General features: G+C 34.8%; 1 protein-coding gene and 1 pseudogene across 4 annotated transcripts in view; both read left to right on the forward strand.

The window, feature by feature from the left end:
- The window catches only part of LOC107727587 (adaptor related protein complex 3 subunit beta 2), a 57,542-nt gene extending 51,896 nt beyond the window's left edge, over positions 1 to 5,646 (forward strand). For all 4 annotated transcript variants that reach the window (XM_016537507.1, XM_016537517.1, XM_016537492.1 and 1 more), the window contains 2 exons: positions 538 to 676; positions 4,478 to 5,646. In XM_016537507.1, coding sequence (XP_016392993.1) covers positions 538 to 676; positions 4,478 to 4,628 — 290 coding nt within the window. In that variant the 3' untranslated portion in view covers positions 4,629 to 5,646. The remainder of the gene's footprint in view (positions 1 to 537; positions 677 to 4,477) is intronic.
- Positions 5,647 to 9,890: 4,244 nt separating this feature from the next.
- Positions 9,891 to 17,107, forward strand: part of LOC107727676 (cytoplasmic polyadenylation element-binding protein 1-like) — a 12,500-nt pseudogene continuing 5,283 nt past the window's right edge.

Genomic DNA, 17,107 nt, shown 5'->3' on the forward strand with positions numbered 1-17,107 from the left:
ATATATATATATTTTTTTTTTTAAATATTTACAATTATCTGCTTAACTGGTTATAAATTATTTAAATAGACATGAAAGAATCATAGAAACCTAAACAAAAAATAATCCATTTAAAAGCAATATCGGTAAGTTGTAATGAATAAAATTAGTAAAACTAAAACTGAAATGAAAATGAATTAAAGCTAAATAGAAATATAAAAAAAAAAACAAAAGCTCATAAAAATTACAAACAAAATTACTAAAACTAAAAATCAAAAATAAAAGCTAATTCAAAATATTAATAAATACCTTACACAAATTTGTGTTTTACATAATATGTATCATTTTTAAACTGATTTTTATTATTATATTGCTTATAGATTCTTTAATTTAGTGCGTCTGTTTCTTGGTTCTGGATATTGGTTGTTTAAACAATAATAATCTGTATAAAAGATTAAAAATTTTCACTAGCTTTCAGCTAATCTGTAGCAACACATCTTAGGACAGTTTGATGGAGCACTGATCTGACGAAGAGATGCTTTCTGTCTCTTTTCACAGGTAAACTGATGGGAATGAATGAAATCTCAGAGAAGTTGACGCTGGGAGAGAAATGCGTGAACGAACATGTCATCGTTGAGAGAGTCACGGCCACCGCCAACTTGAGCAGAGTACCATGCGGTTCAGATAAAGAGTGCAGGTAACACACACACATGAAGACAGTGGCCCTGTCCCAAATGAAGACTTTTGGAGTCCATAAAATCTTGCATAAACTGTTGTGTAGTAAACAGCTGGGGGCGCTAGTGAGCACACTTTTGAACCAAAAAATGACAAATGGGACGCCCAGTGGTCTTGTAGACAAAGTACATACTAATGCTGGGTACACACCATAAGATAATCGGGCTGATTTTGGGCAGATTTCTCCCCTTCCGACAATCCTAGGTAATGTCCTGATTATCTTGGTGGTTCTAAAGATTATCTTATCAGATTTTCCTGTGGTGTGAGGTGTGTTAAGAGTGACTGAATCTGCTCGGAAGAACGTCGGAGGCGCCCCGATCGCGAATCGTAAATATTCAACATGTTGAATATTTACGATCAGAAATCCTGATGTGTGGGGGGAACATCGCGGCACACCACACACTATAGGAGCAAAACGGTTAAATCTAGGATTTTTTGTCCTCATGTTTGTAGTCTCTCACATTTTGAAGATCTTATAAGATTTTAAAAATCTTTTAGTGTGTACCCAGCATAACTGTGCTATTTAGTACGGGGCCTTTAAGTTTTAAAAATCAGGCCTTAAAGGGAAAATTATGTAATTAATTACTCACCCTCATGTCATTCCAAACCCGTAAGACCTTTGTTCAGATTCGGAATACAAATGAAGATATTTTTGATGAATTCCGAGAGCTTTCTGACCCTGCATAGACAGCAACACAACTACCACCAGAGACGGACTGGAAGTAAAAAACGGCCCTGGATTTTCTCCCAAATAGGCCCACCACAACTACAAACAGCCGCTACTATCTCACAATATTGCAGCAATCCTATCGCATTTATGATAACATTTATAATAACATCCCATGGTGACCCTGCTGACAAAAACAACAGAAACATCACAGAAATTCTAATGATTTCCACTACAAATACCATTACAAACATTAGAAACCATCAACTTTTCACCATTAAAACCATTAAATAAGGGTTTCCTGTAGTGTGTTTTAGGACATATTTCATTAGGATTTAGTGGTTTTAACAAAAGCCACCAATAGAAGGCGACCAATTACCAGTAGAAACCATTAGGCGCGATTACAGTTTCCATTAAAAACAATAGAATTTTAATTATAACCAGTAAATCCATTACAAACTATGTGATAGTTTCTATTGTTTGTTTGTTTTTTTCAGCAGGGGACTGAAATAAATGCATTATTGTATGAACTAAAATACTTGAAATCGACATAAAAAGAGCAGAACGCAAAATGTATAATATGACAGTGATAAACATAAACCTAGAGTCTAGAAACCTGAAACAACAGATTTCTTCAATTTGATTATTCATATGTGTGTGTGTCATGTTAATCAGACTAATCACCTTAGAGGCTACTTCATTTACTCTATTTTCTAACTCAATATCTCTCAAATGTAACCCGTTGTAGAATCGCTGCAGTCTCTTTATGGATGAATGGAATATTGATGTCAGACATTGCAGAGTAATAAATAGAAGTGAACATTCGGACTAGGGGTGTCCTGGGATTTTACTATAGTGCTATAGGCCACATGCTCTATAGTGAGAGAGGCGAGCAAAGGTACCCTGATGTAACTGGTCGCTTTTTTCTTTCTTTCTTCTTTTAGCTCCTCCCAACTACCTTTATCTTCACGTTTTTTTGCTTGCCATCACGAGCCCACTCTCTTTCGCGTCAGTTTCTTATAAGCAAAAATAGATTGCATTAGCTGCCCCCTTTTGTTGGCCGTCAACGTTACTTAATCTGAAACTTTTTCTTTGATGATGAACCAGCCAGGCCGACGGCCATCGCGCCTCACTACCTCGTTCAAGGCCTAGAAAGATAGAAAGGACATTGTTAAAATAGTCCATGTGACACGAGTTGTTCAACTGTAATTTTATGAAGCTATGAGAATATTTTTTGTGCGCAAAGAAAACAAAAATGACGACTTTATTCAACAGTTTCTTCTCTTCCATGTCAGTTTTCGACTCTCGTTCACGACAGTACTGATGTCACATGGCCTATTTTATCAATATCCTTACTACCTTTCTGGGCCTCGACCGTGGTAGTTCCCTTGCTGTCTGTGCAGGGTCAGAAAGCTCTCGGATTTCATCAAAAATATCTTAATTTGTGTTCCGAATAGGAACGATGGTCTTACGGGTTTGAAACGACATGAGGGTGAGTAATTAATGACAGAATTTTCATTTTTGGGTAACTATCTTTTAAGTAGTTCCAGTAAAGGCCCCGATATACTCAAAACAAAGTTCTTTTTCGTTCTTCGTTTAGGGGGTAAAACGAAGTTCTAAATACGTGAGCAGCGGTATACTGTTAGCGAACATCCCGATGCTGCCCACTCTGATGAAAGCAACGTTTATATGAATATGTAAATATGTGCTGCGTGCTTTCGTCTCAGTAACAAAATAAACATAAAAAATTGAGAAAACAGCAAGCATTTTTGTTTATAAAAAGCATCTGTTCATAGCAACATGGGTATGCTTGCATGAGCTCTGCAATTTAGCACTCCCGTGAAGTCACGTCTTGTGTATTTACATGGCACTTTATTCAATATATAGCTTAAAAGCGATCAGCAGTATTAAACATGAAAAACAGTGTCAGTGTCTAATTTCATCAGAAGCAAAACTTAATTTGCTTTTATAAAGCGGCTCTTCACTGCGCGGACATCTCACCTCCAAAAACTCGACAGGCGAAATGAACCCAGAGAAGAGTTCTGCGTGAAAGAAGGCGGAGCCTCAGCGCACACCTCCTATGACGAAATCGTCACGGACCAATGGTAGTACGAAGGTGTTTTGCAGCCGCAACCACATCTGTTCATAGCAACATGGGTATGCTTGCACGAGCTCTGCAATTTAGCACTCCCGTGAAGTCACGTCTCGTGTATTTACATGGCACTTTATTCAATATATAGCTTAAAAGCGATCAGCAGTATTAAACATGGAAAACAGTGTCAGTGTCTAATTTCATCAGAAGCAAAACTTAATTTGCTTTTATAAAGCGGCTCTTCACTGCGCGGACATCTCACCTCCAAAAACTCGACAGGCGAAATGAACCCAGAGAAGAGTTCTGCGTGAAAGAAGGCGGAGCCTCAGCGCACACCTCCTATGACGAAATCGTCACGGACCAATGGTAGTACGAAGGTGTTTTGCAGCCGCAACCATAGACTGTATAAAAGTCATGGACGTAGTGTCCGTGACGTAACCCGTAGACTTCCGACGAGCGTTTTGAAGCCTAAAGTAGGCGGAGCCAGCCGTCGCCATCTTGGCAGCGCGTCACTCCCGGATAATCGAAAATGGGCAAAGAGGCGGGAGCTGGCTGCTAAAACCACGCCCACCTAGCTCGACGGTGGTGACAGCAGCGGCGGCAATCCACCTGTCACTCAAGTGGCCACGCCCTTAATTATGCAGAACTTTAAGGCTTAATATAATTTAAACAGATGACTTGAACTTTTCTGGAAAGTTCACTTTGGCAAGCCGTTTCGAACTCCCAAAACGAACTTCGATTTGGCCAGATTTTGTTCGAAATGTCGTCAAATCAGTTATTTCTTCGATTTCGCTTGAAGTATATCGGGGCCTTAAGGTTATTAGTTGTATTTTAGAGGAATTTGTATGTTCATGTATATTTTATGTAGGTTTGAGTAAAGGGTCCATTATTTGAGTGTTAAACTCTTTCAATCTTTCTTTGCTTTGCTGTCTGTTTTTCTGGCCTGTGATCTTTTGAAATCTCAGTACACCTCCTCCTCCTCCTCCTTCCGCTCCTGTGTACAGATTCGCAGGGAAAACGGTCAGCAGCGGTTGTCTCGTGCTGGTCACCGTCGCTACGAAGGAAGGCGGCAGAGCTCAGCTGACGGTGAACTGCGAGAAGATGGTGATCGGCACAATGCTGGTTAAAGACATCATGCAGGCCCTGTCACAGTGATGGCGCCCCCTACAGTCAACATCCTCCTACTGCTGCTTACCGCATTGATTTGCATCTCTGTGTAGATATTTTCCCAACGTGGACTGGCTTGTAGCATCAAATATATATACTTAGAACTGACATCAGAACAGCAACTGTAACATTCACGGCCCCGTAATCAGGATGCTCCTTTTATTTTCCTCTGTTGAATGTTGCATTTCATCAAAGACAGTTAGTAAAGACAATCTTTACACCATAAACTCTCCCGAATGATTGCACAAACCTGTGTCAATTTCAGTTTAGAAGCTCTGTAGGATATTCAGTACATGGCTGACAGTTTTTGGACACCAACTTGTATCCATCTGCTCAGTGAAACAAGACTAATAATCATCTGAGTGATTCATCAATAGAAACTCTGTGCGGTTTATTTTAGTGTTTATCTTTCACATTTTCTGAATGTAATGTCTTACATCTGATGCCAGACCGCATCCCAATGACGACAGCAGATTTGTTTCCAAAAACCACTTCAAACTGGTTTTGAAAACATGATCTTTGTTGAACTCTCTGAAACATGTTCATATTGGTTTCATGTTAGTTTTAGCAAATTCAAAAGCTCCAAAACACATCAGTATGAATTCACCGTCTCTTTCGACAGGACATGTATGTCTTATCTGTATTTGCGAATGTGTAACTGCTGGATTTAGGACTATGGACTTGTGTATCACTCAACATTTATCAGCTTTTTGTTCTCGTGAAGCTCTCAGAAGAATACAGTATCTCACGATCTGGTTATTTTAGATATTTTAATGCAATCTGGAGCCGTTTATCATGGTGAAGACACTGTTAGTAGTTAGTTTTAGACCTTTTTTAGTTATGATGATGTGCTTGATGGCATAAACCAGATCTTCCTTCTCCCCTAGGTTCAAAATTAAATCCAGCTTTACTGACTCATCTCTGTGTGACTGTGGGAAATCATGTGTTGTTTGAATATTATATCTCTATTTATTATAAAGAGTTTTAAATGTCAGTAAAAGAGAACGCACACTCAAATTAAGATGTCTTCTGTTTTTTATTCAACTTTGTGTTTATATGGTTTGATATTTATGCAGATAGATGTGACCGGGTTAAGTTGTCACACTTTATTCCAGTTGGTTTATTTATAAATTTGCTAGTTGCATAAATTAATGTCTTGTCTACAAAAAGTAGGCCTAACTGAACGTTTTCGTCGTTATTGACAACTTTGACAGTTGTGACAACATGCCCCAATAGCGGTCACAGCAAACGTGTTATCGGCTTTTCCGCTCATATTAAATGGTAAAACTAGTTTTAGTATCAAAATATTTTTTTCTCAATTTCTGATCACAAATGTTACAAAAAATTGTACACAGACATTATTGTAATTAATAAATAGTTTTTTCAGACCCTTATATTTAACCTCCCGTGTGACAACTAGCCCCGCTGGTCAGTGCGCGTGGTTTGCTCGTGCTGGAGTCATGCACCTGTTTAATCCGAAAATGACTGAAACGTGCTCCGGTTTGAGCCACAATGTGTGGTTGAGCAGCAGTCTTACACTCGTTTTGAGTTCAGCGGCCTGAACTGTTTTATAAAGTCAAAGTTAGCGTCTTTTTTTTGTCTTTTTGAGCCGCTCTAATGGATTTCTACAGGGTAAGCGACAGTCTGTGTGGAAAAGAGGGTCTTACACACACTTCAGTTTCAGTTTTTTAATGGCGCGAATTCTACATCAGCACCAAACATTTGCAGCTTAGCTGTGTGTGATGAACATAATGCAAACACAATGTAGGCCTACACCAGGGCTGTCCAAACTCGGTCCTGGAGGGCCGGTGTCCTGCAGAGTTTAGCTCCAACCCTAATTAAACACACCTGAACCAGCTAATCAAGCTCTTACTAAGCATAGAAACTTCCAGTCAGGTGTGTTGAGGCAAGTTGGAGCTAAACTCTGCAGGACACCGGCCCTCCAGGACCGAGTTTGGACAGCCCCTACACAAATTGAGACAAACCACAAAAGGCAATTTACTAAAGAATAAACAAGATGAAGAGCATTAAGGCATAAAAATAAAGAAAATAAGTAGTATTATTGCTGTCTAAATAGGGAGCTCACTAGGTTTTAAGACACACCATAATGTTCCCTTAACATAAAGTGGAGTTTCATAGTTTGGTAGGTTGTCTCAAGTTTGTTTATTTGTTAAATTAAGGTAGAGCCAGACATCCTAGCAAGCTAGGCCTTCTCAAAAAGTCAAGTACAATAATGTTGCTCTTTAGTTTACTAGTTGCAAGCCGACTTAAAGGAAATGTTCAGCTAATATGACAATTCTGGCACCTATTTGTGCATGTACCATATGTTTCTTTTAACAGAGAGAGAAAACACATTGCAATGCTGCATATGGAGATCCTGGAGCTCACAGGCCCTTTGGGCTGTTCACAGGGGCCAATCCGCAAAACGTTTGGAAACACATCACAGGTGAGATCCACAAACACACACACACAGATTCCTGAATGTGAATGTGACATTGAAATTAGACCGTAATTACCTGTGTAATACATGTTTCTGGTCTTATTGTGAACAATTAATCACTGCCTGTTATTCCTTCATTATCTTTCATCAAAATGTTAGGTCCCTTTAAGGTCAACATAAACTAACAATGAGCAAAACATTTGTTACAGTATGTATTAATCTTTATTAGTTGTTATTTAATAAAAATACAACTGTTCATTGTTTGTTCATGTTAGCTCAGGTCCATTAAATAATACTGAATAATTAGGAAATGTTGAAATTAACATTAACTAAGATTAATCTAAGATTAATAAATGCTTTCGAGGTTTTTTTTTATTGTTACTTTATGATAACAAATGTAGTTAACTAATGTTAACAAATGGAACTTTATTATAAAGTGTTGTTACCGTATATTAGGAATAACATACTCTGCAACACTGATAGTTTGATACTTTCCTCTTCTGCTGAGGCCACACAAACTATTACATTATGTTAACCAATCTCCAAATAGATATTTAAGAATTGCTTTAGCATACCTGCAAACACTATTCATTATCCTTATGGTCACTATTCATAATTTTTTGTATATATGTTATATGCACTTTACAGTGTATGTATATACAGTATCTCACAGAAGTGAGTACACCCCTCACATTTTTGTAAATATTTTAATATATCTTTTCATGTGACAACACTGAAGATAAATATTTATTTAAAATAATTATTAGTAATATATATAATGAATAAATTATTATTAATATATTACAATAATCTGACTTCAATATAAACTAAAATGCTAAATAAAAATAACTACTGTTTTTAATGAAGAACATAAATGTCTGGAATCACAACATAAATCATAGTTATTTAATAAAGTATATAAATATATCAACACCCAAAAGGTTTGAAAACAAGCAGTTTTGTCATAATTACAGCAGAAATACTGAAAATATTGTACTCTATATGGAAGGGGGCACATTGCCTTTCCTTGGAGAATATACTTTTTTTAATATGTGGAATATGTTTTGTCAGAGAAATTTTGACTATCTGACTATATTTTTACTGGATATTTAGATGTGGGCTTGTCCAAAGTACGAGTAAAACTTTCACTCAGAATTTGCTTGTAAATTTCACAAATTATTACAAAGAAACAGCAAGTAACACATTGAATTAAACATGAAGTTTTGAAGTAGAAAGACTGAAACAGTATTTTTTATATTACTTACAGCTTTGGAATTTTTTTACAGTTTAATTTATTTATTTATTTTTACCACAAGAATAGTTTGACATGAAAAAAGGGCGAAATTCGGCTGTTTGTTTTCAGATTTTTTGTCACATCGTATGTCAGGTGATCAGTTTAAAATAAATCTGGCTGCAAAACTGAGCACCAATGAACAAACATGGCAGATTTGACAATGCATAAATCTGGACATCATGTTTCATACTTTTGGACACACCTACCAGTGTTGGGGAAAGTTACTTTTGAAAGTAATGCATTACAATATTGAGTTTCTCCCTAAAAAAAGCAACTCATTGAGTTACTTAGTTACTTTTTATGGAAAGTAATGCATTACATTACTTCTGCATTACTTTTTCTCATCTGGTCTGGGCTTGCTTGTTTAACTGACTGAGGTTAATTTTATATTTATTATATATATATATATATATATATATTTATGTGTATGTATGTAATTGAAGGTCTTGTATTTAACACTTCAATTTATATTGTTTTTAGGATTTTTATATGGAAAGGCAGGATAAAAATACAGATAAAGAAAATGTTTTTGTTTTTTGTTCAGACCTGAACTGTAGTGATGTCTCATATCTTGATTTCTCACTCATGACTAATCATTTTCACACCGTTCACAGAGGACAGAATGCTGGATTCATCAGCGTTGGCTTGCATTTCATTTTGACTTTCCCTTTAGCTTCACTATCTCAGATTACAAGCGTAAATGCGTGTGTCCATCCGTGTTTTAAATGAAAGCCATGATGTGCCTAAGGTTTGTTCTGACCCAAATCCAGTAATAGAGACACACACACACACACACACACAGACCGAGCTGGTTTCTGCCGTCTCATCCAGCACATCTCTCATTCATTCAGTCTTTTTACAGGAATAGAGATAAAGTGTTATTTTCGGACAGATATACACAAATAATTAACATGCCACCATGGTTGAGCCAGACGTTGGCCAGTTTGTAAAAAGTAGCTAATAATCATATTTTATGTTTATATTTTATAAATATTTTTGTATTTTGGCTCGGTAAGGTTTTTAAAATATATATTTTTGAAAGAAGTCTCTTATGCTCATCAAGGCTGCATTTATTTGAACAGAAATACAGTAAAAACAGTAATATTGTGAAATATTTTTACAATTTAAAATAAATCTTTTCTATTTTAATATATTTAAAAAAGCAATTTATTCTTGTGATGCAAAGCTGAATTTCCAGCATCATTACTCCAGTCTTCAGTGTCACATGATCCTTCAGAAATCATTCTAATATGCTGATTTGCTGCTCAAGAAACCTTTCTTATTATTATCAATGTTCAAAACAGTTGTGCTGCCTAATATTGTTATGGAAACGGTTGTACATTTATTTTCAGGATTCTTTGATGAACGTATGTATGTTATATTTTGAAACACATTTTTCTTTTCACTAAAACATACCATTTAAGAGATTAAATTTAAAGGATTTAATTGTCAAACGACAAAAACTGTAAAAAGTTGCTCTGTCAGTAAATAGCACATCCCATAAAAATCACACTGATTCTCTCCTGCAGCGCTGGATCTCTTGGGTGCTTCAGAAGGCGGTGATTCGGGTCAGCAGCACGCTTTCCAGGCCCACGAGTCTGCGTCTGGAGATCCACTGGAGCGCTTCTCCAGCCTGATGGCGGCGCTGGAACCTCACTCTCTGCTGCACTCGGGATCCAGCAGCCCTGTCAACTCCGAGAACAGCGCGATCTCATCAGGATCCGACCACCTGGTGAGCCACAACAACATTCTGCTCTGATACAGAAGCTTTCAAAGGAAGCTTTCAAAGATTCTGACAGTGTTACAGTAAGGTTCTGTCTCTATTATATTGTCTCTATTCTATTAGGTTTCTCTCAGAGTTTCTCCTCCGTTGCCCCTGTTGCTGCCCAGACTGCAGGCGGAGGGTGTGAAACTGGACACAGATGCTCGTTTCGAGCAGAATCCCCTCAACACCTTCACGAACGCTCCCAGTGCTCAGGCCGAGGGGTCAGTGGTTGGGTGCTGGTCCACAGGTCCCGTCTGGCCCGGCTGGGACACTTTGGGCTTGAACAAACCCATGTTCTGCATCGAGAGAGAGGCGAAACTGCATAAACGAGCTGCAGGTACAGTGACATTAGCCACCCTGCTAAACAGATTAGGAAGTACGATTACTCTTCGATTCACTAAAAATGTTACATGCTCAAGAGAAACTCAAAGCGGGTGTTTTGCGATGCGCTTGTGGAAATTGAACTATTTTTAACTTGACATGAAGTGATAAAAATGTGATGCTCACCGAATGCAGATGGCTAGCTGCTTGTTTTCAGCATTTCACATTGTGACTGTCAGATTTATAACAAGCAATGGCAAATTAATCCTGTAAAGCCTACTTTATCATATTGATCAAATGTATAAGCAAAATGATCACAATTGTCATCATGATCAAAACTTTGCTATGTCTTCTGACATCTGATTGATATTTTATACCTTTTTATCAAGTAAAAAGGCCTTTTAGTATTAGCTCAAAATACAGAGGTGGACAGTAGTGAAGTATTTTTACTTTACTCAAGTAAATATTAAAAAGTATCTGCTTTCTACCTTTTTATCAAGTAAAAAGGCCTTTTAGTATTAGCTCAAAATACAGAGGTGTTTTTCTTTGGAAAGCTTTTACTTCACTACATTCCAAAATCCAAAGCATAAAGTCGTACTTTTTACTGCACTATGTTTCATAAATAAAAGTTGTTGTTTTTTATCTTTCATACTTAAGAACATTAAAAATGTAGTACTTTCTTGTACTAAAGTAAATCTTTGAATTACTTTTACTTGAGTAAAAGTAAAAAAAAGTACTAGATTTCTAATATAATTAAGTATTAAATGATATTTAATATGAAATGTAGTGCAGTAAAAAGTACAATATTATACTTTGGAATGTTGGGAAGTAAAGTTTTCTAAAGAAAAACACTTGAAAAGTACTTTTAAAGCAGTGTAAAAATACTTCACTACTGTCCGCTTCTGAAAATGAATTATATTAGGTTGTGCTTCACCTGGCTTTTTGATGTGAAATCTACTGGTTTTTATGTAGTAAACATAAGAATAACTTTTATATTGTTAGTAATATTTCAAGATGAACACTTGCTGGACTGAAACAACTTGATTATCCATACATATTCTTTTTAGAAATGCCATATTAAAATGTATCATGTATATGATTCATCAGATCCAACGTCTATATATTCATCTCTTAATCATCATTGTATTGTATTGCATTTTATGTTTTGCCCCTATAGTAAAAACAACAGAGCTTATTTACTAAAACATATTATTGGGAGATACAGAGTGAAAACTGATATTTATTTTAGCCATATAAATGTCAACAATCGCACCAAACGGCATGCTTTACTCATTTATTATTTTACATTTACATTTAGTCATTTAGCAGACGCTTTTATCCAAAGCGACTTACAAATGAGGACAATAAAAGCAGTCAAAACTAACAAAAGAGCAACAATATATAAGTGCAAATGACAAGTCTCGGTTAGCCTAACGCTAATTAGGTGTAAATTTGTACATTTTACACATTCTTTTTACATTTTGTCTAAATGTTCATTAAACTATTCAATTTCTAAATCTCTCTCTATATATATATATATATATATACATTTCTGACTGTTATTTCATATGTCAGGCTTTAAAAATTGTTAAACATTTAAAAAAACATCTTAAAAACCTTGCGTTTAGTTGCGTTGCACACTGTCTATAGCTGTTATTAATATTGTTGTGATTTTATGACTAACTGTTTCTCACAGCCGTAAATGAAGCCACTTACACCTGGGAAGGACGGCTTCCTCCACGCCACTACAAAAACCCTGTTTACTCCTGTAAAGTGTTTCTGGGAGGAGTGCCATGGGACATCACAGAGGGTGAGCTGACTTACACTCATTTAAGATGTAGATTTTATGACTAACTGTTTCTCACAGCCGTAAATGAAGCCACTTACACCTGGGAAGGACGCCTTCCTCCACGCCACTACAAAAACCCTGTTTACTCCTGTAAAGTGTTTCTGGGAGGAGTGCCATGGGACATCACAGAGGGTGAGATGACTGACACTCATTTGAGATGTAGATAGACCTTTTTCACATTTCCAGGTTTCTCAGCAGCGGAAGTCGTCGTAGTTGGGTAAACTTTGAGGGCAGTGAATGGGAGAGTACCGTAAATATATTTTTGCATTCCCATTTGCTCAAATAACAAAAGTGTTTTCACGATGTTCAATCAAAGGAAAAAAATTGAGAGAGACTGATAACGGCAGTCAGAAGAGAGAACCATGTCAAATTCACTGTCGCTCCCATAGACGCTGCATTAGAAACACCCTTGCGTTAAATAGCTTTTTTTGTAATTTGATGCAAAGGTGATATAATACAAAGTGTAGTTTTATAAATGTACATACGTTTAAAAAAAAATCCAAATATGAAAAACTTTCAAGGACTTACGATGCTGATGAGTGTCATCACAGTCTTGTGAAAAGGGTCCATTGTTATTCTGTATTATGTTTCTGAACACAAACAAGTTGTAAATAACTTTTCTGTCTCTCTGTAGCGAGTCTTTTGAACACATTTAGTGTTTTTGGTCCATTGAAAGTTGAGTGGCCTGGGAAAGATGGTAAACATCCACGCTGTCCTCCGCAAGGTAACAGTAAAATTCATTTTATAGAAGCATATATCATCTACAATTCAGCAGCATCTCATACTGAGTAATTGCAAAAAGGACCAACATGGAAACATATTTGATGTTTAACCATATAAAGCTGTATGTATCAGATCTGAAGCATGGTTTTCTAGGGTCTCCACATCTTTTACATGATCAACACTTTTCTGAAATTTTGTGTGACATGTCTTTTGCCCCCTGGTGGATTATTCATGCTTTTCAGGAAATAGAAGACTTTTAAAATCATTTCCAGATGATCAGCATCTGTGTCACATACCTTTTTGCTGGGAAATCTTTGCTGAGTTCAATAAAATAACAGCAAGAATAACTTTTATATTGTTATTGATATTTAAATTTTTATTCAATTTATATTGTTATTGATATTTTATTTCAATGAATATTTAGCACCTTTAAATCAGTGTTATTTTGTTATTCTTTATATACTAGTATAGTTTTTTATTAATACTTTGAATTAGCTTTTGTTATGTGCTTTTGTCATTTTTATCATTATTATTATTGTTTTTATTTTTATTCTTTTTCGGTTTAATTTGTTTTTATTTCAGCTGTAGTATTAATTGAGTTTTAATTTAGTTTTAATTGAGTTAAAGTAATTTAAGTAATTTAATTTCAAAAGTTAGTCATTTAATTTCAATTTAATTTAAATTTTAATTACTTTAAAATGTCTTCAATAATAATAGTTTTAAATAACAGTAACCCTACTTAAAATGCCTTTCATGATGACAATAAAATGATCTTCTAACCATTTAATCATTAAATTATAAAAAGTAAAAATTCGATTTTACAAAGATAATTAATTTTTTAGTTAAACTAATATTTTATATGCATATATTTTATATATACAGACTGCTTTATAATTATTAAAATTAAATTGGATTAATTTATGCATTTATTGATATATTTGTACATTTATATTTATAATAATCTTATTTTACCTGGTTAACCGTTGACTTTGTGGCATTTATACTGGTTTTGATTTCCACAAATCTAAATGATAAGTCCTTTTTATGAACAAAAAATTATTAAATTAATAGAAATGCTTCAGAGATTGTAAATGCAATGCAAAATACAACAATAAAAAAATACAGAGAGAATAAAAATAAAAAATATAAAAATATATTGTGATCAATAAATTACCATATCAAAAAAAAAATATATATATATATGTATATATATATATGATCAGACAGCAATTTCATCCGCTGTCCCTCCCAGCGCCTCTGCCGCAGTAAGACGGTGTTCGTGGGCGCTCTGCACGGGATGCTAAACACAGAGGGTCTGGCCCACATCATGGACGAGCTCTTCGGAGGGGTCATGTATGCAGGCATCGACACAGACAAGCACAAATATCCCATAGGTCTGTGCATTCTCCTCTCATCTACACTGAAAAAATAGCTGTAGAATTTATACTGGCAACCAAAAGTTTGGAATCATTGGAATAATTTATTTGATCACAAAATACAGTAAAAACAGTAATATTGTAAAATATTATTACAATTTAAAGTAACTGTCTTCTATTGTAATATATTTTAAAATATAATTTATTCCTGCGATGCAAATCTGAATTTTCAGCATCATTACGCCAGTCTTCAGTGTCACATGATCCTTCAGAAATCATTCTAACATGCTGATTTGCTGCTCAAGAAACCTTTCTTATTATTATCAATGTTGAAAATATTATAATATTCTTATGGAAACTGCGATACACTATACAAAAGGGGTACAATTAAAAAAAAGAAATTAGTGCTTTTATTCAGCAAGGATGCATGAACAATTATTTCAAAGGAATGCTGTTCTTTTTATCTATTCATCTAAGCCTGAAAAAATGTATTACTGTATCCACAAAAATATTAAGCTGCAAAAACAATGTTTTCAGCATTAATAATAATAATAACCATTATTAATAATTGAGCACCAATAATAAATGAGCAAATGAGCATATTAGAATGATTTCTGAAGGATCATGTGACTGGAGAGACACAAGATTGGAGTAATGATGCTGAAAATTCAGCTTTGTGACACAGGAATAAATTACATTTTAAAATGTATTACAGTATAAACCAGTTGTTTTAATTGTTATAATATTTCACAGTATTACTGTTTTTACTGTATTTTTGATTAAATAAATGCAGCCTTGGTACATGGTGCATGCCATTGGTAAATGCAGAAGAGACTTTCAAAAATAATTTTAAAATCTTAATTTACTACTTAAAAAAATATTTTTTTACAGTGTATATATATATATATATATATATATATATATATAGTCTTACTATTTTTTTAGCCATAGAGTGAATGTATTGTGTTTGTTCATCTAGGCTCTGGCAGAGTGACGTTCAGAAGTCAGAGGAGCTACTTGAAAGCCGTGACTGCAGCGTTTGTTCAGATAAAAACCTGCAAGTTTACTAAGAAGGTACAGAAGAGCAAAACTCAAATATGTCATATGCTGTGGGATCAGCCCTGTGTATCTCCCTCACTCTCTTTCTGTTCCCTCTGTAGGTCCAGATTGACCCGTATCTGGATGACTCCATGTGCCGTATTTAGTAAGGTTTTGCGCTTATACGAAACGCGCGCGCACCACCACTGATCTATATTAGTGGGGCGCACAATCCTCGCTCAGTCTCAAACAGCTTGTGAGCCACAAATACCAAAATGAGTGGCTAACTGCGCTAAAACTTTCAAATACATACAAAATTATGTCAAAATGCCCGTCTTGGCGTGTATCCAGTTAAACACAGTCAGTTTTGGAACGTTAAATATTGTATATGCTGTCAATTATAGTTCTTAGAAAGAAAATCGGAATCGGCAAAAATCGGTATCGGCAGATCACAACTAACAAAAAATCGGAAATCGGAATCGGCCAAGAAAATTGCAATCGGTGCATCTCTAATACATTTGCATCATTAATGTGATGGTGAGCAATAATTTTAAGCGTTGTTCATGTTCAATCTTTTATTTATTGTTTTTTTTTAATTGTGGGAAATATTTCTAACATGTAGGGCTGTGAATATTTGGGTTGACTGCCAATTGATTTGATTATCGATTCACTGGGTTTTGAAAAGCAAGCTCGAACCTAAAACATATATACATATATTGATTATTTATCAACACAAATTTGTTAAATTCGTTTAAAGTTATGTTTTAAGTATCATGTGTCAAAACAGCCTTTTCCAGTACTGTTGAAAGTGATTGTGTACAGATTATTCATACAAATGATACACCAACTATACGTGATTCATAGCAATTTATTGCTAACTTATAGATAAATAAATCGGTTCCATACAGTTGGCACCAACCAACCAAACCTATGGAAGAAAAATAATGACAAATGTCTTAGAAACAAAAAAGCAAGTTGAATTGCACTAACTGAAAAAAATAATGCATTGTATTAACAGTGTTTGCATTTTAATGCCTTCAGGGCTTGCATTTTTAGGGGCTGAAATTTAACATAGTTGTTTATTTAAGTTGTGAATATTTCATTTCAAAACAATTCACACACATTTTCATAATTAAAAATTCAATAATTCATATTCACCTTCCAGAATTGTAACCACTGAATTTGTGGAAACAAATTTGTAAAGTGAAATAAAATGGATCGAAAATTGCCTGTCGAATATTATACATCTTATTTTTAAACAGATTGAATATTTCGGAAGTGAATTCTAGAAGGTGAATATGAATAAAGCCCTGAAAATACAAGGCATTAAAATGAGTGCTGTCAAACGATTAATCGCGATTAATCGCATCCAAAATAAAAGTTTTTGTTTACATAATATGTGTGTATACGGTGTATATTTATTATGTACATATACAGTAAATACAAACACATGCATGTATATATTAAGAAACATTTTATGTTTATATATTAAATATATGTATATATAATATAAAGAATATAAATGTATATACATGTAAATATTTTCAAAATATATACTGTATGTGGGTGTATTTATATATACTTAATAAATATACACTGTACACATAAATATATTATGTAAACAAAAACTTTTATTTTGGATGCGATTAATCGCGATTAAT

Source organism: Sinocyclocheilus rhinocerous, unplaced genomic scaffold (assembly GCF_001515625.1).
Source record: "Sinocyclocheilus rhinocerous isolate Xijiao unplaced genomic scaffold, SAMN03320098_v1.1 scaffold1605, whole genome shotgun sequence".
Lineage (NCBI taxonomy): Eukaryota > Metazoa > Chordata > Actinopteri > Cypriniformes > Cyprinidae > Sinocyclocheilus > Sinocyclocheilus rhinocerous.